Source organism: Clytia hemisphaerica, unplaced genomic scaffold (genome assembly GCF_902728285.1).
Source record: "Clytia hemisphaerica strain Z4C2 unplaced genomic scaffold, Clytia hemisphaerica genome assembly, whole genome shotgun sequence".
Lineage (NCBI taxonomy): Eukaryota > Metazoa > Cnidaria > Hydrozoa > Leptothecata > Clytiidae > Clytia > Clytia hemisphaerica.
The window spans coordinates 309,773-336,221 of record NW_027104612.1 but is presented as its reverse complement, the minus strand read 5'-3'; the positions used below and the strand labels follow the sequence as shown (position 1 = coordinate 336,221).

Below are 26,449 nucleotides of genomic sequence, written 5' to 3'. Positions count from 1 at the left end.
TGATAATAATAATAAAGTGAGCATTTCGGGTAAAATAAGGACCCGTACCTTCGAGGGACCAAGGATTTTCTACAAATCAAAAAAAAAATTGATAATTACGAACAGTACTTTAATCAACTTTCCAATTGTGAGTGGACTAATGTTTAAGTTCTAATTACATAAAGATTAGAATAGTGGAGGTTGAAATTAGAGAGAGTTGGCAACATCGACGATGGAATTGAACCTAATATTTAAAGATTTAACACGTAATTTTTGACGAAATGAGTTTGATGGCGAGAAAGTTTAATATTTCTGTTATGATCAAACGGGAAAGTTTGATATATAACGGTTTTTTAATGACTGTCAAATGGGGATATGTCTAACGCAAGCTGAGAGAAAGAAAACACACATTCCATTTTTCACCTCGAGAAGTCATGTTGTGTACCTTTAAGCTGTAATATTAACCCTTTCCCTACTGATACCTTATTTTAGCACCTCGATCCATTTGCTTCGGCTTTTAAAGATGGGAATTTTCACAGGTTTCCTATTTTGCCAACGTCGGATATATTCCGAAAAATATTGGCACAACGGGGAGTTGGGACCAGCATTTAGCGCCAAATGATGCTTTATCTTTGAGACAGCCTTCCAAAATGGTCAGATTTGGCTGAAATTCGGCATACTCAGTCAGACAGATTTAATGCATGTTGGATATACCCGTCATGTGGGTGGCAAATAAAGATTAAATAAATGTGTCGGATATATACGAAAAAGAGTGAAATAGGCGTGGCGGATATACATGTTTTTTTATAAGCAAGTGTGTGCAATACACTCTGTGGTCACCCCTTCGTCAGGCTCGTGTATGCTTAAAAGTTCTTAAAATATCCAGGCATAGCTTATGCTTATTATATGCTTATAAATCATGCTTATGATTCACTCCGAGCCAAGTTTTTAGTAAAATTTCAGAAATTTTGTAAAAATTTGTTCAGATTTTGGGAGCAGTAGAATGTAGCTGGCGTGGAATGTCTTTTTTTACTTGATCTCTACCAAACCTTTTTAAACAGATAAAAAATGACAACTTGAAAAATATTCCAGGCTGTCTATGTTATGCGTAGGAACTCTGCAAATCTGAGCCTACGGGTTTCAAAATTATAAATGACGGTGTTAGTCCATTTTTGGGTCAGTATTTTGATGTTTGAATGAAGAAAAGACTGTCGCTACTGTTAAGTCTCTCTAACTTGATCTTGAAAGGGGCAGAAATTTTCTTCGAATTAGAGAAAGATTCGAATTACAGAGTGTATTGCATATTTTTCAGCTGTGGGGACGAATATTTTAGCTCGAATTATAGAAAGATTCGAATTAGTAGGGGTTCGAATTAAAGAGAGTTTACTGTATTAGGGTGTTCCCAAAGTTTTTCAAAACTTGTTCTACACAATACATCCGCTACACTAAATCTCGTAATGCTAGCTATTTGTTGTCTGGCAGTGTCTAATCGTCTGTTTGTTCACTACTGTCAAAGAAATGAGATGTTTTGATATGATTTGAACATTGAATCAAATGAATGATCAAATAAAATCAAACCAAATCATGGATAGAAAATATTATGTAACTTATGTACAAATCCTATGATATAGATTGGCCTACAATTATTATAGCATTATATGTTCAAAGTTTTTTGTCCAGAAAATATAGAACACCAGAATAGAAAATAAGGATGTTTCGTTTTGGGTACTCGCAAGCTTTTGATTGTATAGTCGAACATTTATAAAATTTGCCGTATATCAAAACAAAATTTCGAATCAAACTTACCATCAAAACTGAGCGTAGTCCCATCGTTCAAGGTTACACTTCTCATAGTTTTGCCATCCCATTGGTTGCTATATGCAGGAGAAATTATTAATATATATCATCAATAGCAGCTTTACCTTTCAGAAAGGCAAAAACAAAAATTATGGAGATTGAAATACTACATTCTATTGGTAACGAGGGTAGTTTACACTTGAAGTTTATGTAGTATTACAAAATCGAGGAAACAGAACAATTTAAAGAATTTTAGGTATGATTCGAAGACGAAAATTATCCATTGTTTTACCTCCATATTTAAAACTTCAGTGGAATATTTAATATATTTAAAAATCAGTAATTTTCGATGGAATTTTCAACAGTTTATTACTGAAATGACATTTTAATGTAAATTTTAGTCATTATTTATTAATTTTAGGCATAAGTAGCCATTTTTTACAAATTTTGGCCTTATTAAGTAATAAGGGCCAGCGTAAAAGGGGCCGGCGTAAAAAGGGCCGATAAGGTATTCCTTTTGTTGTGACATTGTGTTGAGGATAGGATCGTCTAAAGTTCATACTCTATTCCAAAAACCCTTTCATATGCTAGAAATCAAAACTCTCCCAGGGAGACGGGTTGGTGCAATTTAAGATGGACGATGTAACGATTTACGCATACATCAGCATAATTGCCCCCGCAGGAGCGCAGCGACGAGGAGGCACTTATAGTTTCACGCATAGATATGCGACTGGAATCTCGAAATTTTGTTGTTTTTTTGTGTGTTTTGTCGCAGAAGCATCCTCGTAGTTAGTCTCTTCCGTAAATGTTCGGTTTTTTTTCCGGGACAGTAGTATGCATATTTTCATATTACGTTATATGCTATTACCGTTCTTACATATTACAATTTATTAGTTTTGATTTAGCTTTGAAAAGCTGAAGCGAGTGTTATAAATGCAAATTATAACAGTGTATGATATAACACGAATTACAATATTACTTGTGCAAATCAAAACAAACAAAATGGCAGACTGGTAATGATGATACATGATGAGCTGATTCATTGACTGGAAAAAGTGTTTTGTATGTCAAATTTTTTTCCTTGTCTTTGAAACTGATTATTAAATACTGTAATTTAGTCAGAAGTTAATTTCAGCAATGATTTCAATTATTTTTCTGGAATCTTTAACCCTATTATGTCTATTATTATCAGGCTTTTTCGGATTTTGTATTCTCAAGGGGGGGGGGTGTTTTCCACCAGCCTTGCATAACTTTTGATCTAGAAAAGTTATGGACTTGAAATTTGGCAAAAATGTTCTCTACAATAAAAGGAGTTCATAGAAAAAAGTTTGGGTTGATGACGTCATCATAAAGATGATGACGTCATCGCAAAGTTTCACAATTACTATTCAATAAAACAGCAGTTAAAGTTGAACGAATGGAGATTTTTCAATTCTGTTTTAAATTTATAAAAGCCAAAAAGAATATGTTTAACATATTTGCAGGTTTTAAATATACTAAAAAAATCGAAGTTTAAAATCCATGCAGAAAATGAGTTTTTAAAATTTATCATTGATACCTAAAACCTGTCAAAATTTGAAGTCAGTTAGATGCCTAGATCTAAAGTTATGCTAAATTTAAGATTTTGGGATTTTACAGGGTTTTAGCTTGATTTTATGATATGCCTGCACAAAAAAGTCATAAAACCTGATCTGGTCGGTGTATAATTGTAAACTTTGGTATCTATGCTGCTAATAGGATTATATTAAAAGTCAAAAACTTTCAGAGTGTTAAAAAAAATTTTCAGTGAGCTATTAGCAAAAGAGTGCCAGCCTGGTGGAAAACACCCCCCCCCTGATAAAAATAGGGTTAAAGAAATTTGCTCAAGTTTTTTAATGTACGTACATTTGATATTTTTGTTCAAACTGTAATTTATCTTTGTCTGTTATTATATTAATAACTAGCTTTATTGTTTATATAGAGTTTCTTGAGCTTTAAATACCATCATATGGTCGTAACTCGAGAAAGTCCTTCTTAACTTAGTAAAACAAGATACCGGCAAAGTACAAAAATGTTGAATGTATGCATATGGCCATATGTAAAGTTGAATCCAAAAGTGGTTGAATGAATGTTGAATGTCAATCAATGTAAACAAACTTTTTCTTTTGGTCTTCATAATAGATTTACCTCACTTAGAGTGTATTCACTGTTTTTTCAGTGTGGTAAAATCTATTTCAAAAACCTGAAAAAAGTTAGTTAACATTCGTTTAACTTTACATCCGCATATTCAACTTTTTTCTAAATAACTTACGCTCCGGTGGTTTGGTGAAATAGCTTTTCCAAGTTAGGAGGGACCTTCTTGAAGGCATTTAACGGTGGTTAGACTAGATACACAGACAATCATATACTATATACGGAAACACAATAAAGTGAAAGTATATAGCTATAAACTCAAAAAGTCTAGCTTCCTGGAGGCACGTCTCTTCATTTTATGCGTTGCGATCATCTTAATGGCTTTGATCCTTTTAATCCTTTCAGCTTGGAGAAAAGATTGCATCATGAAAAAGTACTATGCACTTGAAAAAAAATTAAAGCGCATTTCAACTTTTCTCGACTGTAAGTCTGAATAGACCACAATGGCATTCCTTTATTTTTGTTTGACCAACAACATAGAAGATTTTGCTTGAGAAGTGCAATCACAGCGTACACAAGGGGAGCCCGGGCCTTAACTAGGATTGGTTTCTATTTCACCCAATTTAACATGGCGCAAAACTTTTTGATAAATTTTATATACGTAGTATTCTCTTGACTATTGTTTATTAGGCAAAGTAGCAATAGAGAATTGTTGAAATATAGCAGCCAATGAAAAAAGCAAGCTATTTCTGATTGGTTGCCTTGTTGATTTATTCACCGCTATATATTTTGCCTACAATCTAAGATGTCTGTGGCATTATCAGAAAAGGTCTATTGTGAATAATAATCATGACATATATTGTTGTAAGAAAGAAACTGGGAGAAAAAAACAAACAGGAGATGTGATAACCAGTAAGCTAATGATACCATAATTTTTGAAATATATTTTTGAGAAGCTTTTCTTTAAATTTTATCAAATTATCAAGCTGCATGAATTCTTCAAATATTGTGTAAATGGAACATAATTACTTTTTCAAGCATTATGCCTCAATCAATTAATCATTCATTCAATAATTAAATCAATCAATTATTCCTGATTACTTTTAATGCTTTAATCTTTACAGCATTAAAAGCTTTATAAGTGCATCACATGATGTTCTGCGTGGGCATTTAGTGAAAGCTATGACTAGTTTATGCATGGAACATGGATCGTGAATCGTGCATCGTAAATCGTTAAATCATGAATCTTAAAATACCCCAACCCCAGGGAGATGATAGCGATAGAATGCCCGATAAAAAAAGTATCTTTTATGAGAAATTAAAAGGAAATTTGTCAAATGACTGTTAGTTGATTGATAATGGGAGCTTATCGAATAACAGAATGCCGAATCAGATGGCATCAACTGTATTGACTTACGTTCCCAAAGATGAAATGGAAGTTGAAAGAGTAAACGCCATCCTGAAGGAAAAAGATGATGTATATTTTTAGTCTGGAATATATTTGGTTAAAGGATTAGCGGGCACCTAATTTTGGAAAATATGACTTATATCCTCTAATTGAGCTTTTTGCAATAATAAAGATCATTGAAAATCGAAAATTTTAACAGAAAAATTATACTTGAAATAGTTTTGCCAGAGCTCTTCATTTTTGTTAAAACCATCTAGAGATTGTGAAACGTCGAAACTGAAATCGGTCAATTTCTGTGAAATAATTTTTGTTTGTTTTGAGCCGTCCTTTTCGTTGTATTGGAATTGTACTCTCAGAAGATCTTCGGCGTCTTTGCTCGATTCAACGTGTGTCTTGATTGCTAAGGTCCCATCAACATATTTTCGAAAAGCTCTTTCGATACTCGTGGAAGCATTTTGTGAAAAAGGTTTCGTTGAAATGACATCAAGATTTGTTATGGTTCGTGTGATTGCTTCGACAAGAAAATGTGCGTTGGCCTCGTTTTCTGGATCCACAAAGATGATTGTATGAGCCATTTCCAATCCACGAACAGACCGATAATCGGATATCAGAACTGTCTCCATCTCGTCCAAATTTTTGACGAATTTTTCCTTCATCTTGTGGATGTCTTGAGGATATTCTCCGGTAAGGTAAGGTGCGTATGCAATTGGACGCTTGTGTATCCTTTCCAGGGCATACTGAACCATTTTTACTTGACAGATATCTTCGCACAATACCACAACTTCTTCCTCCTTTCTCTCATTCAAACAGAACTGGAGGATGGCAGCTAGTATCGGAAGGAACCAAGCATATAAAGGTGTGAAGGCTTTGGTGAAATGAAAGATTCGTGGTTTTAAAAAGCTCCCGAAAGAATGTCCACATTTCCCTTTCATATAAGTGTATGTAGTGGACAGTTCTTTCACGACTTCTTCATTTTCATTCGTCTGTAGCTGCGACTTAAAAACGTTTTCAGGGTCGCGTAGCTTTGTTGGGTCAAATGATTCGCTTGCTTCTCGATCTTGTTTTCTCTAATAAATGGGAAGTAATTTGAAATTTCTTGTTAAAACATAAAGGTAAGGTTTAATTGAAAAAAATTGAATTAAAAAAATCACTGCTTGTTTTTCTTCTTTAGTTGGTAAAGTGGTGGAACTCAGTTTGAAGCCCTGAAGGTACGATGGCCCCTAAGGCTCACCACGCACTTCCAGTTCTTATAAAATTTGTGAACTAGAACTGTATAACTGCCCTGGAGGCTCACGCCCAACTGCCTGAAAGATCCTACTAGTGGGTCTATGAGGTGGGTGTGTTGCCAAGGAGAGCAGGTTTTTTTTCACAAGTTATAGAGAAGCAAATTACATCCGAATCAGATCATTTAAACGGAATTTCAAAAATGAGTTGTAATATCAAACATAAAAAGTTAACCTGTTCTGGTCTGGAAAAACAGAATTAAAGGTTTTTTTTTTAATAAGAGTGACATCGTTTGCTTTCTCATCAATTTTAATTCAAAAGCTTTTTCACATTGAATTACGGATGTGGAACAAGATTGGTCAGAAAGAGGAAAACAAAAACATTATTTGCAATTATCAACATGATATAACAATAGGTAGAAACTGGCCGTATATAAAATATGTGTCTGATATGAAACGGGAACACTTATGTAAAATAAAACCTTTAACAAAAAATCTGTTAAAAGAATTTCTAAAAAGATTATCGGTTCTGACAATGAGAAAATAGCTTCATTATTCAATTTCAATGGTAAGCTAATTATAAACAGTACACTCATTAACAAAATTACCTCATTAACCTGAAATTCAACTTTTGTTGTTGATTGAGAGCCACCTGGCCTATCTCCATTTGGTTGAGTTTCGTGGATTATGGCCTTGTTAGATTCGTCTTTTGTTAGCAAAACGTTTCCTGAAAAATTAAAATTAAAATGTAAGAAAATATTTCGGTCATAAATGGAAATGAGCATATTTTACTTGCACACTGTTGCAATTGAACACGATTATAAAAGAATGTTACGTAAATGGTATGTAATACCTTTCGATCGAACTTCTAAGTTTAAGGAGCAGGGCGAACTTTCGATTTCACCTTCCAAAACTTCTTTCAATTTATGTAAGCAACTGCTCATCCTCATTGTGGTTGGTAGTTTGAAAAGTTCCATGCCTGAGCTTTTTAAATCAATCTCCTGTGAATTGGTGACCTTGCCTTCCTCGGTTATCTTTCGAGATTTCTGTACACTTTGGAGGGCAATCACGACAACTGATTCTCGAAATTCACTCTCCAAACGGCCACGTAGTGTTTCTGAGTAGGTCTTTGTGAACAGCTCTTGCGGCACTTCATCAAAAAGGAAATGTATTTTTCGATGTTTGTGTTTGTTTTTTAAGAGAAGCATGACGTCAGCAATATTTTTGGATGGTAATGAGGAACAGTTGTAAAAATCGGTGACATTCCTTCTTTCACCAACAGCTTCAGAAAGCGATAATGAAATGATATTTTCTCGTTTTTGTGTCAATTTTTCTTGTTTACAAAGCTCGTTAAATGAATGGTCGACTTTCTTATCTAGTGCACTGAATGGGTCGAAAGTAACGTTTATAATCAAGTCTTGGTTGCTCATTTTCAGCAGTTTCCTTGCAATTTCGTGTAAAGTGATTGATTTGCCAGCGCCATAGGAAGCTTGAATCATCTTCCAGTTCGACTGGCTTTCGATGCAGGAAATTTGAGGTTCAGTTAACAGGATTGTCTTAACGTTAATAGTGTCATTTCCTGAAACACGAGGAAGGTAGATTTTGGTTTGTGCCATGCTTGCCATCATGTTCCCTGCAATGATTTCCATTATTCCTGGCGTTGAAGGTGATGAAAGCTTTCGATTATCTCGGATTAATTTTAAGAAGTTGGTCAACCATTGTCCAAAGTTTTCATCGAAAGAAATGACAAAGTCCTGACTCTTTGTGTTTAGAATTAAGCAAGGATGTTGCTTCATTTTGTTCAAGTCGCTTGAAGCCCGTAAGACGAGAACTCCAACAATAGTAAACTGTTCATTTTGGAGAATCTGCCTGTGAACATAACACCATGTTTTCAAGACTGCATTAACTTTCGCCAAATCCTTGTCAATATGTTTTTCGTTTTCACCGACCACGAAAACAAACAGCAAGCCATGATTCGGATAAATACAAACGATTGTGTTGTCATAGTAATCAGGGCAGTCAGAAAAATGCAGAACACTCTCGATCTTTTCATCATTGAGTCCAAGTATTCTGAGATGGCTTATGGGATTATATCCGACGAGAATTTTTCCTCCAAGAAGCGATGAATGTTCTTCAAGACTGGCGATAACTTCTTTCATGTTTACATTTCGTACGTAATACGAGGGTGGGAAGGTTTTGGTGCCGATATGGTCTTTGTAATACTGCATTGCTCTTTGATTGAATTCTTTGACAGTGTTGGCAACTGAAGGACCGGTGCTGATTGGGATACATGTATCGTCATCTGTGATTCCATTCTCGTCCGAAACTTCGAATGCGTGTATATTGGAAGGCCTTCCACAATTATGAGCGTAGACTAATGTTTCTCCTTTCCTACTTGTATGATGATGATTGCCTGGAAAGAAATGAGAGTTTCCTAAAGTCACAATAAAATCAGATCCCATAAATAGTTAAAGTCCTATCAATATTTCCTTTAAATTTTTTTCAATTGATAGTATTACGAGAATATCAAAAAGTATCTAGCCCCTAATCTTCAAAATGATTTTCCCTAGATAAATTTTCCAGACAAGTCTTACGCGGAAGTTGAACAATGATTTTGGAGTCATCAGCTCTGTCAGTATTGAAAACGAATTCATATGTATATCCACTTTTGATATCCACTTCACACTGTATCCAAGCTTTTTGGTTTATGTTTGTTGATGTTACATTTTTGACAGATTCAATCATTTTCGTTTCATTTTTAATCTTCCAACATTGAACAGTGTAGATAATGGAAGTTTCTTCAGCTGTGAATGCAACCTCTTTTGGTGTAATCTTCTCGACCCTTAAAAAGATGAAAATGAATTTATTATTGTTTTCATCGGCTCTTCATAGTCACGTGATATCAAGCTTAAAAAGGGTGGCTGTGTGAAACCATTCACAGGTGAACCATTTCAGGAATTCAGGAGCTATTAACTTATTACAGTCTATCTATTTACAAGAACCTTTTCTTATATCTGCCTGCCTAAGCGCGGTACTATACTTTACTTACGTGTAGAGGATTAAAATATGATACGATTTTGTGTTACATTGGGCGAAATCATAGATTTCCCAAATTGTAAATATAGTGTAAATATGAGCGTTTCATTACATTTCAAAGAGAGTTGGAAAAAACACATCTCTTATCAGTAAATTTGTCCTACATTCAATATTTTATCATTTTTTTAAAAACCTGAAATATTATATTTACTATATTTTCAAACGAACTTTACATTTAATGAAAATGTCTTGAATTCTGATATTTCGAGAGCTTTTCAGGAAACGGACATTTGAAAATTAATAGATTTACAAAATCTCCAAGAGTCGACTTTACATTGAATACCAGTGGATACCCCTGAAAACCTACAACAAAAAAGGTACCCCCTATATTCTGATAGAGAAAACAGTAAGGGTGGAAACTTTTTATTGGTGAGTCTAGGCTACCTTTGAATTTCTTTCCTGGGTGTGGTTTTTGTAAAAGCTGCTAAGAAAAAATTTATTGCTTTGTGAAAAAAAGCAATTTTAGCTATTTACCCCAAACAATTTACATATTTACAATTTACATATTTACAAATAAAAAATAGTCCTTTTGGCCTCAAATTTTGAACAGTGATTCACTGCAAAGTTACTAATGTTACAATTAAATCATTTGTACCTAAATATTTTCTAAACTGTAGGTTATAATCAAATTACCCGCAAATTACACCTTAAAACCTACACTATTACACCTTAAAACCTACAAACATGAAACCCTTGCTCACCACTTACTGAAACTTTGAAATTGCAATTTAGATGCTGAACCGTGATTCAATTGATCAAATACTTGCTAAAAATCCATTCCCAAAACAATATTTGTAATTTTCAGGATTTCATGCCCATAATGCAATGGCGCATGTTTTTTTAGTCAAAAGACAAAAAACTTTTATTTATCTCTCATCATTTTTGACGTATATTTCTAATGTTTTTCTAATTCTCCATCATATTTGTGACATTTTGGTATGCAATATGACCATGTTTTAAGAAAGTCGATTTTCAGATTTTATTGGTCACTACTATAAATGAGCTTTAGAATAGAACTTTGAGGGCTTTACAATTTCTTTGGGGTCAACCATGGAGAAAACGATGATTTTTTTGGGGGGTTGTGGTAACTGGGTCCGAGGAATTGTAGTTGATTACTACAATCATCCACACCACCTATCGCTCATGATATCGTACAATTGACAATAGACATTGATGCTCAGTCACCCAACCCCTGGCTGGATGCCAAGGGTTACCAAAACGTATTTCGTTCGAGACAACTATCAACAGATTCGAATTTGTGAACGAAAAAGTACTATTGAATCCTTCTTACTCTTTACCTTCAATGCCTCTGAAAACGAACAAAAAAACTAAAAAATCCAAAGAAAATTTCCGCACGAACAATTTTAAAACCTGGAACTTTGCAACCCTTAACACACGAAGTGGAACCGAGAAAGATGATGGGGCAAAGATATATTCCATCGCAAAGGCAGTCACCAAATCTCAACTCACATTATGTTGCTTCCAAGAAGTACGGTGGAGAGACGTTGGTACGAAAATAATTCGATTGGACTCCGGTGAAGAATTGAATTCCACTGGTTAGGATACAAGAAGAAACGTCAAGCAGGTGTCGGTATACTTGTCTGGATACACAAAGATATTGACATTTCTACTCCCGACTTCTCAGACCTCCGCGTAATGGCAATCTATCTAAAGGTTAACGGGTTCAATATACGAGTTGTAAACGGCTACGCACCAACAGAAGCAGACGAAACCGATCAACAAAAACTCGTGTTATACTCAAATCTAAACAAAGCAATTGTAAAAACACAAAAGAAACATAAGCTTATCGTCGTCGGAAACTTCAACGCTACAACTACCATTCGAATAAAAGATGCTTCTTCGACGGAAAGAAAATTATCACTGTTCCACTTTGTAATGACAATGGAAACCGATTAAAAGCATTTTGTCGTATTCATGTACTCTGTATTTCGATCACTTTCTTCAAGCACCGTATGATACATCGTTATACATGGTACAGCAATTACAGAAAAACCCGCAAGGTCCTTGATTACATTCTTACTGAACCTTACGTCCAAAATTATATGACAAACTGTAGAGTTTACCGAGGTATTGATATTGACACAGACCACCGGCTTCCCAAAGCAACCATGTGTACTCCCACGACCAGAATTGCTCGAAGAAGATACAACAAAACACCAAACGAACCGAAACGCGATGTTAAGTCTCTACTAATACGTACAGTTAGAAGAACATTTGTTGAAAATCTGAATCGAAAGCTTGAAACGAATCGTCCGTTCGATGAAGACGTAAATGTGTTTTCACAGAATCTTTTAAAAACTATCGAGAAAGCTACAAACGAGGAACTTCCTCCAAAATTAAAAATTAACAAGCGAAAAAAAAAACTCTGGAAAAACGATGATGAGAACTGATTTCTTTGCTCTGTAACCGATCCGATACGACACGAAATGGAGAGACATACAAAAAGCTCTTAAAGAGAATTAAAAAACGTGTACGGCAATTGAGAAATCTCACGATGCAAGAAGAAGCTGACGAAATAAACGAGTTTGCAACAAAACTACAAGTTGAAGAGCTCTTCAAAACCATTAAGTCCGACGGTTCAACATTCAAATATATGGGACAAAAATCTGCGAGTGACCCAGAGACATTGAAAACATATTTTGAAAAACATTTCACTGGCAACTTAAATAATAAAATGAAACCCATTGAACTTATTAATATACCAAATTATATTACTCTATTGCAACAAATTACCCGCGAGTTCGTCAATTTTGACCCTCCAAAAAGGAACGAAATTCTATCTACCCTCAAATCTTTAAACAATGGTAAATCCTCAAAACGATCTTCCTGCAAAATTCTTCAAGTATGCAGTCGCATCAAACGCGCTACTATCAGAGCTTGAATAGCTACTTCTTCAAATACGGACGACGAAATCTATGCCATCATCACGGGGTCATTCAAAGCTTATTGCCTTATGGAAAGGAGCAGCTAAAGGAATTACAAAAGACCCGACATCGTACAGAGGTTTACAAGTAGGATCAAGTCTTTGTAAGATAATGGTGATAATAATCTTGACTAGACTTAAAGACTGGTATGACAAATAACTGTTCGACCAGCAGCAAGGATTTAGACGAAATAGAGGAACAGCAGACGGCATATATATGACAAAATAACTTCACAAATCTCGGACAAAACATAAAAGCGATTCGATTTTCTATTCCTCGATTTCAGCTCCACGTTGGACCACGTTTTGCGAAATTGGCCTCTTTGAATCCATCTACCAGAGATTTCCCGAGCAAGTCGCGCCTTCCCTAATAAAATTACTTGAATTATTGTATCATAAAAAAACCACAGCATTGGCACAAACTGCAGATGATGTTTTCGAGCTTCTACTTGGTGTTCGACAAGGGGGACCAGAATACCCATCACTATACAACTGGATTATGTCATGCGTGTGTTTATGCAAATCTGTAAAGAGAAAAATGTTAAATTTCTTCAACTGAAGTACATAATTCGTGCCACTGCTACAACCAGAGATGAAAGAGCCAAAAGCTGTTACGGTGAACACACTCTTGACTGGGCCGGTTACGCTGACGACTTAAAACTTGCATTCGAAAGAATTTTAAACTTAGAAAAAGGACTGAAAATCCTCAATGAAAAATTTGTTCGTTTTCACCTCCAAATAAACGCCAAGAAAACCAAAACGACGATAATAAATTTCAAGTCTCAAAACCAAGATGAGTATCCTCAATCTATCGTCACGCTTAAAAATGATTAAGTCATCGAAAATGGTGAAGTGTTCAGATATATTGAAGACGACGTACACTTCAATCAACCTTCAACAGGAGATGCAGAGATTGAGTTAAGAATAACTGTTTCTCAAAACAAGTACAACCAAATGATTAAAAAACTGCACAATCGAAAGATATAGGGTATATCTCCTAAATACAATGGTGCACAGTCGGTTGACATATTCCTGTCAAACGTGGAATATCACTCAACAACAACAACAGCGAATCCGATCCACCTACATTAATATGCTTCGTAGGATGGTGAGAGACGGCTTTGAAAGAAGAATCGATGAAAACAATTTACAAACTTTCCACTTCGTCATGTCAAGTGAAGATGTTTTACGCATCTGTAAGACTGAGGACATCCTTCAATAAGTCAAACAACAGCAACAAAACTATCTTGGCCATGTTGTAAGACAAAAGAACACCAGCATCGTCAAAAGACTGCTTTTCAGCAACGACAACGCTAACAAGAAGAGAGGCCACCAATCAAAACATTCGAAGATCACGTGCCTGACGTGTTCTACAATATTGGCACCTGCGAAAACGAGCTAAAGAAAAAGTAAGAAGTAAGTTTTTAGGCAGTAAAATAAGAAATTTTTCACAAAAAATCACTCCCTCATGAATGAGAATTTAATTTAATCTCTTAGGAATTCCTTGAGAGAATTCTATTGTAATACTCCCGAAACAATCCCACAATGCATCGCTTTTTTAGAAAAATCAAAAACTCCGATAAGATCTATTTCAAAAACATTCATTCTGATATCAAATCGAAAAATCAATTTCAGAATTTAAAGATAAAACCTTATGTTTTCGCTTCTTTGACATGTTTAAGAACAAACTGCTTTTGAAAAAATGAATTTAAGTAATTACATCATGAGTAATTAAGGAATAAGTGTGGCATGGACCTTGATAAAACGTCATAACGATGCTATTCAAATACTTTTCACAAAAAAAGCCTAGTCTCCTTAAGGAAATCATTTTATTGTTTCAAACTTTTTTTAAGTTATTGACAAATAATTTCTTTATTTAAATTCTTTCGGAAAAATTTTCTATTTAGCTACATTCCAAGTTATAGATGTTTTTGTGTTTTTGCATGGAAATTTAGTGGAGAAAATTACCAAAAATGAGGTTTTTTGGAGATTTTAAAGGAAAGATACTTCCACAAAAATTTTCCGAAATTGTATTTTTAGATACTAAATAGATACATCACCTGAACCAAAAAAAATTCCAGAATGTTTGATTTTTACCGAGATTAGGGCTTTGAAAGGTGAAATACTCTCCTTCGAAAAACTCTTTGTTTTCTTCTTCATTTAATTTTTTCATTTCAATCTTTCGATTTTAAAATTCAGAAAAGGTACATATAAAAAAAGTTATACATTAATCTTTTTAAAATGCAGAAATTGCCATTTAAGTTGGTGTAAAATCGAAAAATTGGGTATGTCCAGAGCCCTTAAATGACCTATCGCGCGCTTTTTGTTGTTTTGATGATTGGTTGAACAACTTCTTTGTTTTTTTTTCAAGCTCAGCATTTTTTGAAGCAGTGATTGAGACCTCGATGAAAGTATTGTTATTCTGGCTTTAACGAGGCTCGGAAATCCCGAGTTATTTTTCTCGAGTTAAAAACCCGAGTTACGAAAAAAAACGAGTTATGACGTCATTTTGTACCTTCTATGACATCATTCTAAATCTCGTAACTCAGTTTTTTTCCTTCCTTTAAATTTTCGAGTTATTTTTCGTTTTTTAACTCGGTTTATATTGCTTCACGATTTCACTAAGCATACACCATACACCTAAGCTGAAATGCTAAAAATTTTGTGTAATTTTGATTTTTCTTTTTTAAACTTTTGGTTTAACATTCATATGATATCAGGACATAGTAATTTGCGAGTTAAAAAGAAAGTTATTTCTAAGAGGTGTGTCACGAAATGAACCGATTTTCGACCTCAGCAGCGGGACTATATGACGAAAAATGCTCTAATTCTAATGCAGAGGAGGGTGAAAACGCTAAGAGTGTTTTTTACATTGGCCAGATTGTTCTTCTAAAATAGCATTTTCTTTTCGGGTGTTCGATCCTCAGACTTTGTTTTCAGCTTTTGACGTACGATGATACAAATATTCATTTTCATCGGGACCGGTCGGACATAACTCACTAACATAACGAAAAAATAACTTGAAAATGTAAAGGGAGGAAAAATAACTCAATAATGTAAAAAAAGAAAAAAAAGGTGATTTCAGTACCTAGCTCGAGATATTGAGCTTCAAAAAGCGCAAAAACTGGACAAACACTGTTTTCAAGGGTTAGTATCTCGAACTTTCCTCGACAATTTGAGGCGGGAAACAGGGCTCGAGTTAGAAGAACTGAAAACAGTTATGTCAGACCGTGAGCTGTGGAGAGAGAGATACTCGGTATTTCCGACCTAACGGTAGAAGGATGATGATGATCTCGAGTTTGGTACAGAAATCACTTACAATATATCTCTAATCTTAATTCTGATTCCCCTATCTCTTAGCATTCCAAAAATGTAAAACAAGTGCTTTGACCAAAACAATACCTTATCGGGGAAAACTTCGTCGGGGAAAATTTTCGTCGGTGAAAATTTTCGTCGGGGAAAAATTCGTCACTTGCTGGTAACGCATTAAGGTGGTACCAGGGGAATTAAGGGTTTTTTTCCAAAAAATAGTCCAATTTGGCTCAAATTTGGACCAGTGAGGTGTTTCTGTGTGAAACAAAGTATTTTGGGGAAAAAATTACATTTCCGACATTTTGATGACGTCACCGGCCGAAAAACCGTCCAAAATGAGCGAAAAACCATGGTCCCCGTAGAAAGAAATGTGACGTAACCTTCTTATTGTTCCGCAATAAAAGATCCCAACGCGCTTCAAAACAATGAGTTGGGCTTCCATCCGTTTGAGTTTCATGTTTTCAGCCCCTCCAGTCAAACAGAAAGTTTCCGAAAAAATCACCTTTTTATGTCGTTCAACGTCATGCTGCCAAGCAAAGACGGTCCTGGTGAGCTTTTGACCTCTTTCAATAGGCCGAAAAAGGCCATTTTGTGAAGTACAACTTATCAGCTTACAGTTTCAGAGCTATATTTGACAATTTTTGATGGTTTTGGTATGCTAATGAGGTATAATCCAACCTTCACGACCCGAAGCCCCTTTTAAAGTAATAAAGATTACTGCCTACCCATGGCAACTTTAAAGTCTCTCTGGACCCTATACCATTGGTTTGTATCAGGGGGGATCCGGGTCAGAATTAGCCGGAAATTCGGCCGTTGAAATAGTTCCTCGGTCGGCGGAATAGTCGTCCGGCCGGCGGAAATGTTATCCGGCCCGCGGAAAATTGGCCGTCGGAAAAGTTATTCGGTCCGCGGAAATTGAGGTCGAGTTATTTTTTTCGAGTTATTTTTTTTGAGTTATGAAAAACCGAGTTGTTGCGTCCTTTTTCGTAATTTTTAGCTTGATTACAATTAAGCTGCACGCATCCCCTAAAATAGTTTTTGATATAGTATACTAATATATAATACTATATAGTATACTAGTATACTATATATCAAAAGTAATCAGAGGGGATGCAGGCAGCCTAGATTACAATAACCTTATCAACAATCTGGTATTCGGGAACCGAGGAGTTATAGAATTGTAGAATTATTTAATAGGGAATTAATTTTAAATAGCTAATCTAAAAGTTATTCAATTTAAAATAACCGAGTAGTTATTAACAACAGGAAACAACTCAAACAATTAAAGTAAGCAAAAAAAAACGATAACAACGATATTGATGATGACAATGACATCATAGTTAAACCAAAATTTACGGGAAATGTTGTCATAACTCGTTTTTTCGTAGCTCAAAATAATAACTCGAAAAAAATAACTCGACCTCACTTTCTGCGGACCGGATAACTTTTCCGACGGCCAATTTTCCGTGGGCCGGATGACTATTTCGGCGGCTGGACGACTATTCCACCGGCCGGATGACTATTCCGACGGCCAATTTTCCGCCGGCCGGACGACTATTCCGCCGACCGAGGAACTATTTCGACGGCCGAGTTTCCGGCGAATTCTGATCCTGACCCCCCCTGATAGGTTTGCTGTCCCAATTTTGATTGTTGTCGAAAGAACACGTATTCAAAAGACTATTTCATGTGAAATGGGAACACTTAAGTGAAAAAAGGTAACAAATTTGAGCTAAATTGCACTTTTCTGGCTGTAAAACGCAGGACGAATTTCTAGAATTAACTCCATCGAAGTCAGAAACAATGCGAAATTGATCCACACAAAAAAGTGATGGCTGATTAAATACATTCAACCAACAATCTTCAACCCTTCAGTGATCTCTTGCAGCTCTCAAAGCTATTTAAAGTCTATCAAAGTCACTGCTATCCCCACTTGCTTTCGCCCACTTGCTTTCGCCCACTTGCTTTCGCCCACTTGCTTTCGCCCACTTGCTTTCGCCCACTTGCTTTAGCCCACTTGCTTTCGCCCACTTGCTTTCGCCCGCTTGTTCGACTTTCTGACGAAAAAATTTAACAGCATATGCTATGTCTTTAACCCTATTAGCCCCAGGGGGGGGGGTAGAATCTACCACGCTGGAGTTCTTGTGTGAATATCTCTGAGAAATTTTTCAAACGACTTGAAACTTTTTGACTTTTAACGAAATCTTATTAAAAGTACTTGTGCAAAATTTTAGGGTCATAGGTTGTTCAGATCAGGTTTTATGACTTTATTGTGGAACATGACATAAAACCCAGCTAAAACCGCTTAAAACTCTAAATTCAAAAGTGCTGATAACTTCTGAACTATTTATTCAATCATTTTCAAATTTTGACACGTGATAGGCATTGACAATATGAATTGAAAAATTGAAAGAAAAAAAATTGAAAATGATGATGTCATCATTTATGACGTCATCAAATTTTGAAAATTTTACTCATCTTCAGCATAGATTTTAAGAAAAAGTCTTCATGGAAACTTCATGGACTCTTTTCATTTTCATAATTCAATTTTGATATTCTGTAATTTGCCATAGTTAAGTTGCGGGCGGGCTTCTAACATACTCGTGAAACGTACTCTTGGTTTAGAAGCTCCGTACGCCTACACCAAACCACGATGCCACGGCAGAAATTCGAATTCGCAAATTTACTTGCAATGTTTATTTTACAGACCTATGAGTATTCATAACAAGGTTGGTCCAACCCTAAGGATGGCCTTATTAGGGCCTTGAGCCTTGGGCCTTACATTTTTCTACCAATGCTACTCGCAACCCTATTTTGAATCTTGAGCGTCAACTCTTACCCTAACTGATACTGACCCTAACCAATATAAGCGATTTTCACCCTTACAAATTGAATAACAAAAATTCTACTTTCACCCATACGAAAAAGCCAGCCACCTTTTCATCCCCATTAATCCCAGGTAGGGTCGCAAAAACACCAAAATATAAAAATTGATCCCCCATAGGGTACCTTTTTGGGAGGTTATGAAAATTTTCGAGAAAACTTTTTTTCAAAAAACGAGTCCCACGTAGTGTCCATTTTTCAATTTTGAGCGGGACACCTCCGTCGCTATGCAAGGGTAGTACCCCCAGAATTTAATAATTTTATAAGGAAGATAAAGAGTTTATTTTTCTTTCAACTTTTTTTTCTAAAGGATTCTTTGTTTTAACAATTTTCTGACTTCCTATAACGTGAATTTGAAATCAGATATTTATAGTACTCAAAGAACCAGAAAGAACTAAGCTTTATCCTAATTATCACGACATGTGCCGCAGTTGAGGGTAGGTTTTTCGATACCCTCAAAATGCACTGTAAGAGAGTACTTTTGATAGAATGCACTACAAGGGTTTTCTTTTATCAGAATACACTGTAAAGGTGTGTTTGGGAACCGGCGAATTGCAGATCTGACTGTAAAAATTTGTTGTATCTTCATAGTTTTGACTCGCAACCATTTAGATTTTTTTTTAACATTGTGTTAACATCTCATGCTCATTTTTAGGTGGCTGCAGCACAACAAGGTATGAAATAAAACTACACTATATGGGTCAGAAACGTTCGGTAAAATACACTTTAATACCTTTGCACTTCTCAAGGGCTGCACTTTTAGTGTTCGATTTTTAAAGCCATTTTTTTGGCGACACATGTCGTCGTTTAGTAATGGAGTGCCCCCCCGGGCTTTATCATAAAATATATTGTATATTTTTTCTTCAGATTTTCTTACTGTTACTAACAAGTCAAAGTGTGAACAGAACACAGTGGCTTGAAAAACTCTAGCTTTGAAAAATGTTAGATAATCTTAGTTGAAAAGAATCCTTTTCATTTTCAGGCGAAAATTTACCAATTCGAGTTTTTAAACAACATAAGGTTAAACCTACCTGAGATTCTTGCTTGGATGGACGGTTTGGCTGGGTTCTAAATTAAGAAAGTAAAGGGTCTTTACTAACTAGTAATATCTTTCCATATGAAATGTTATTGACATTCAGATCTTCTAGGAAACAAAATTCAAGAAATTTTGATATAAGTCCCGATGATAATCCCTACTATCATCGGGACTTATATCAAAATTTCTTCTAAGAACATGGTAGAGCCAAAAATCTGAAATAAAGAGACAGGAATATACCTTAAGAGAATTAATTTTCGCAGGAACTAATGTTCGCTTTTTAAACTCGCGAAAACGTTTTCGAGCTCAAAACTGAAAAATTAATTCCCGCGAAGAATTTAAGAAAATGCTTTCAAAATTGAAAAATTGAAAAAAATGCTTTTGATCTATCTAAGTAGATGTTTATTTTACTTAACCTTATTAACAATTTTACTGTTTCAAAAGATCATCGAATGAAAATTCAACAAAAACTTTTCTGATATCACTTTCAAAATATAACAAAATAGTGAAATCTGCGAAAACTGCGTAAGCTTCCATATATAATCAAGAGAAAGTAGAGATATAGAAGAAAATAGAATATATTCACCTCTTTTGACGTTGTAATAATCGATAACTTGTTTCAAAATGTCTTTACTTGCTTTAGTTTGTTCATTAATGAGGTGATTTTGCATGTTTGTCATCAGCGTCTTGTGGTAGTTCATCAAAGTTTTCAGATCAATCTGCACAGTCTTGTTTCTTAAGTTATGAAAATCATTCATTTTAGCATAGTTTAGTTTGATCAGCAGGTTTTCAATATCGTCCATCGTGTCATCAAATTTCTGTTGCTGTTTAAACTCTTCCGGGTTGCCGTGTTTAATACCGTTTCTAGACTTCTGAGCATCCTTGATAATTGCTTTGGAAGAATTTGGTAGAAAAAGAAATTCCCCAGCAACACGAGTTATGATAGTCACGTCCCAATTTTTAGAGTCCGTTAAAAAATTTTGTGGTAAGAGTAAATCGTATTGATCTTGATAAATAGACTTTTGTTTCAACAAAGAGTCTAGCTTCTTTTTCCTCTGAGGATCGTTGAAAAAGATGAACAGGTCGACACCATCAGCAGGCAAAGGAACTTTAACAAACGTTGTATCACGGCAACTTTCCAGTAATGCTTCTTTTACATGAATGTCAATACTTAGAGTGGCAATCAAATAATTGCAATTGTCAACAACAACTTTTGAGGTTGAATTACCCATTTTGATTTTTCACTTTAAATATTTCGTTTTATACTAAATTAGATAAAAGAAACATTATTAGCCTATTTCATAGGATTCGTGTTTTTGCTACATGCAAACTTTCTACGCTATTAGCTAACTACAGTAATTCGGGGGGGATTAGGCAAAAATGGGTGTTGGGTATGTGCGGACAATGTCGGTTTTTGTTTTTTTCCCCACGGTATAAGTGGTGTTTTATGATGTTTTATACCCCTTATTTGTTTTCGTGTTTTTTGACTTTTTCAAAAGTAAATTTTGCCTTTACAAGTTTAAAACTTGAGAACCACTGTACCAATTATAAAAAAGCTATAATATGCCAAATTTTAAGTTCGTTTTTCCTTTCTTTATTACAATGCAAAAAAAATCATTAAAAGTTCACATTACTTTGGACACAATAAGCCATTAAACCCTTATAATTTTTTCTGGGTCATCTAATAATTTGTTTTGGAAAATTATTTTTCAGGCTATAATTCAAATTTCATTTTATCTTTTCTAACAAATTTGGATTCAATTTCAGCCATTTTCACAATACATGTTTTTTTTAATCAAAGGAAAATTCGAACTCAGGTAAGTTATGGCATGTCTCAAAAACCCGAAAATTACCATAACTTTTGACGACTATTAGCCGGCAGAAAACGTTTCTTTTTGGGTCGAGATTGTGAGAAAACTAAAAATATTACAATGCTAGACTTACTGTATCACTTTTGGAAAGGCTGGATTTTTTAAACTTGGAACAATTAAATTTCTATCCCCTTGGGATTTCGAAAGAAAAATTTCACCCCGAAGTTACTTTTTTATAAAAATTCAAGAAAGAAACAAGATGTTATGACACCCCTGCCTCACAGCCCCGGTGAAAAATTTCCCCACTTATATTCGTACTTTGTTGGTTATTATAAAGATATGATTACTGAGTACCGAAGGGAGAACTTAGGTTGGCTGATGAGGGTATGCGTGGATTGGACCTCCGAAAACCGACCCTTAGAGAAACAATTTTTTTAGTAAAGTGATCCTTAGAGAGACTTTTTTACAATTGTTTCAGTCGAAATCAAAGGACCCTTAAAAGGCTATTTTAAAATTGATTCAGCCATCTCAAATTTATGGTCTAATTAGATGTCCTTTCAAAAAAGTTGAAGAGCAAAACCCGCAATCTTCGATCTCAGACAAAAAAAGGCCTTCAATTTCCTTCAATGTCGAGTGAAGGGTTTTTCACCCAAACTCTTCAAATCCAATAAAAACAACACAGTGGTTCTGCGGTAAAAATGGGTTTTTAGAGCTTATTTTGAAAAATTTCATGGATTTTCTAAAAGTCTACAACCTTTTGGCCAGAATGGTATGGAGGAGGGCGAAGCCCTCTTGAAATGCCCAGTTTGAGTAAGAAATCGTAATTTTTAGTCAACTCGTAGGAATTGAATTGTGCTTCATGGACACGCAAAAAAAAATACAAAAGTGAGACCCCCGTAGCGGGCTTGACTGCTTTAATTCCCTTAACCTATCCCCCTTTAGCTGCCGCCCAAAGGTGCCAAAAGGAATGGGGAAACTCTAAGCTGCTATTCAACGAGCTATGATCATAGTCCGTATAAAAAACACTGGTCTTGAAGCCTATTGTTGTAACTTTTTATTAACTTTTTTCTTTGTTAATAATGAAAGTTGATTTGCTCAGTTTTTGATCACGTTACCAAATATTCTTTCAAAAGTTAATCACATGATTAAAATGTGAGCAAAACAAACTAACTTCTCAACGCAAGTTCAAGTTTGAAACAATAGAATGAAACAAAACGCGGACTATACTATGAACGAACTCCTTCTACATCCGGAAATAAAAGCCTTTAGAGTTTGAACTAGCGATTTTAGAATTAGAGTCAACAGTTTTTTATAAGCATTGCACTTATAAGCATATCTAGGTATGACAAAAATCTAAGCATTACCCTGAGCCTAGAAAAAATATTTCTTCTTGATTTTAGCTGTTTTTGGCTGGAATTCTTCGAATTTTTGGAATTTCCTTAAAGTTGTGAATGGAATATATCTTAAAAAGCTAATTAAAATTCAGAAACAACGCATGTTAAGCTAAAAGTCAAAAACATTCAAACCAAAAAAAGGAACCATATCACCAACTCAACGCAACAAGTACAAAGTGGCAAATCAACAGCAACAAAACTAAATCAAAAAGTGAAAAATGAAAAAAAAACACCAAAAAACAAATCTCAAATAGGCAATTCCACAATCGACAATCGATAAAATACAAATTATGCGTTTATTATTTAAGCATTTTCCAGCAATGGCAAGCCCTGTACCTAATCATCTCTCAGCCTGCTTTCTCAGATGTGTCTCTAAAACCTGAAACCCTTCCGGGTGTTTGAAAAAAAAGTGTGTACCAGCACTTTTTAAATATTTCCTATCTATATAGGAAATATTTGTTAAAACGGTAAAATTTCTTCTCCTTCTTCTCCTTCTCCTTCTCCTCCAAGTCTAACGCTCGGTTTTGGTCAATTTCGTGAGTTTGTACATGAGTCTCTTTTTAAATCAAGCTCCGGCGGTAAAAACAGTAGGATGTTCTTTTTTCGAAGCGGAAGACGTCATTTCTTCGAGAAACGTCTGTGGTAAATATCCGTACGGCGCTCTATTCTCCTTGTCGATCGGGCAACGTCGGCCGTTTTAGAAGCGTATTGTTGATCGGACCATACAGTACTGCTTTGTTTCTAACTGTCAAAACAAAGATGGCAGAAAATAGACAACAACTTTTGCTCTTTCGCTACTTTTCTTTGCTTACGATTGTCACAAGAAATGGTCGATAGTGAACTTTTCTTAATATTACTTTTTGGATTTGATGTTTCGTTTACATTCTGTTGGTTTGGAATGAGCTGGAATGAGAGATGATAATACAATCTCATGGTCTTGGAAAAACAGGACATTTTATCAACTTTCACAACAAACTAACTTCAATTTTGTTTGTATATTTACATAAATCGTACGAAGGCAAGTGACTGTGAATAAATCTGACCATGTTATACCTGAAAAATTACATACTGTTTGCAACATGAAAAAAGTTTGCACCCAACGAATGCAAGCCGACAATGAAACAATGGGACATGGTTGATGAACTGATTTTAGCTAAAAATTTAAACATGGAGCAAAATTGACTGGTTAATGATTAAATTTCCCTTGTTTTTTTTATCTACAACAATTAACTGCTGGGGTTAGTGACAGTTAGTGAAAACTCGTTGCGGTTATAAATTTCAAATTTTAAAGCTGATATCCGGAACACCACGGCCCCAATATGAAGAATGTTATGTTATACTTCTTAAAAGGTTTATTGCATTGTGCATTGAATATGGATGTAATTAATTTGAAATCAACTCACATGTACAATTAAAATTTTTCTTGAACTTGGAGATTTTCTTCCCCGCGTGCATTTTAAAACGTGGAAAACTTTAGTTGTGAATTTAGAGATCTTTTGCAACGTGTGTTTTAAACGTGGAAACTTTTGTCGTGAATTAGGAGATTTTCTTACCATCAACTGCTCCACCTTGGGACTATCTGACAAAACATGGGACGGCAATTTGGCCACCATTTCACCGAACCTCCAAAGTCATTTGATTTGAGTTAATGAACGGCGTATTAAAAAAATGGCAAAACGATGGAGCGTTTGACGTCACTCGGGCGGCAAGTTACACACGCGTTATTTGTTAATCCCATCAGGCGATAGGCGGTTAGGCAGCGGGCGTTCTCTAATTCTCCAATCGTCGCTATCAGTGAAAGTTATCGTGACATGTTATGAAAGGAAGTATGATTGATAAACTTGGTGGAGTTATCAAAACAAATTTGTTGTCCAAGAGATTTAACAAGTTAGTGAAAATACAGACCAGATATCAAACAGTCCCATGTTTCGACCAATCGTCCCAAGTAAAGCAGTTGACAGTATGTACATTTAAAACGTGGAAACTTTTGTGATAAATTTGGAGATTTTCTTACACGTGCATTCAAAACGTGGAAAACTTTTGTCGTGAACTTGACATTTTCTTCCACATGCATTTAAAAAATGAAGAAAACTCAAGTGATTTCCTGGCATGACAATTTATTTTATTTTCTGACATTTTTTTGAAATTTTTTTTTTTTGCATTCTGTCGGAAAATTAGCCTGGATATCCAGGCTGTAAATTATTTCACAGTCTAGTTTTAGATATTTTATGTTCTGATTTACAGCCTGGTCTCCCTAGAGCGTTTTGCATTCTCGTATGAGAATGCAGTCCGCTTGCTTGCGCTCACTTCGCTAAAACCGTAAGGGCCAATCTACACGGTGTTGAGCAATTCTAAATCAAAAATAGGATAGTCCTCCAGCTGCTAGTGAAGATAGGGCTTTCTGTTACACGAAAACATGAAAAAGAAGAAAACAGAGGCAAGTTCATTTTCCAAGAAAACATGGTTGGTCATGATAATGCATGCAAACTTTTTTATGGACTTTGGTGTAATCTTTGGATGTTTTTAATAGTTTTAGATCTTGTAAGACTGCTTTTTATTAATTTCTGTTTTGCTGCCCTGGGTTGGCTAGGAAACGTGGGTTTTCACTTTCATTCTCTAGGGAGACCAAGCTCTATAATTTAAGAACTTTGTATGTTGAGGTAAATTTTGTTTTTTCTTAAATTTTGAGCTTGGATATCCAGGCTATCGGAAAATATGAAATTGTTTCCCTGTTTTGTAAGATTTTTACTTTTTAGCACGTACATTATTTCAAAAACTCCAAAAGTTACTTTAAATTTTTACATTTTTTACAATATTTTATATATGAAAGTATACTGTAATGCAAAATATTTCATCTCATTTTGAAAATATATAAAATTTTCTTTGGTTTTCTTTTTTACTGTAGGGTATTCTCCTTTTTGTCATTCTTTCATTTTAAATATTTGCCCTTTTTGGCTATATAATATTTCTGGAAATCAGCGCTTAAAATAATAATTATATAATCAGGTCTTTTGATGTGTTCAACAACACTCTACTTGGCGGTGCGACGCCATATAATACTAATAATACATAATACTAAAATCTATTTAAAGTCCACCCAACGAAAATTAAAGTTCCAGCCAATTTGATTACTGCATTGTTGTTCTCAGTCGGGTTCAGCTTGGTTGGATATATTCCGTGATCCGTAGCTTTGAACCTACAGTCATCTTATGAATAATCCTGCAAATACTGTCAATAACATAAATGGAATTTTGAAATTCTTAGGGACTTGTGTTGCTTGATGTTATCTGAGATTTAAAGCACTTTGAAATCTTTTGAGGACATTAATTATTATTTTAACATTTGTAAAGGAAATATTTATCCGCATCTTTGCGGCTCTTGTTTTTCAAATAAAATCATTCTGTAAATTACACTATTCACTATTACACTATCTATTCAAAGAGAATTTAAAAACTTT

General features: G+C 35.0%; 1 protein-coding gene across 1 annotated transcript; it reads right to left on the bottom strand.

The window, feature by feature from the left end:
• Nucleotides 1–5,301: 5,301 nt before the first annotated feature.
• Nucleotides 5,302–21,056, bottom strand: LOC136824295 (uncharacterized). The gene is made up of 7 exons (XM_067080462.1): nt 20,374–21,056; nt 19,783–19,819; nt 9,114–9,361; nt 7,373–8,932; nt 6,948–7,246; nt 5,507–6,363; nt 5,302–5,347 (listed from the first exon to the last, which is right to left on the bottom strand). The coding sequence occupies exons 1-7, from the start codon at nt 21,017–21,019 to the stop codon at nt 5,302–5,304; spliced, it is 3,693 nt and encodes a 1,230-aa protein (XP_066936563.1). The 5' UTR covers nt 21,020–21,056.
• Nucleotides 21,057–26,449: the final 5,393 nt, after the last annotated feature.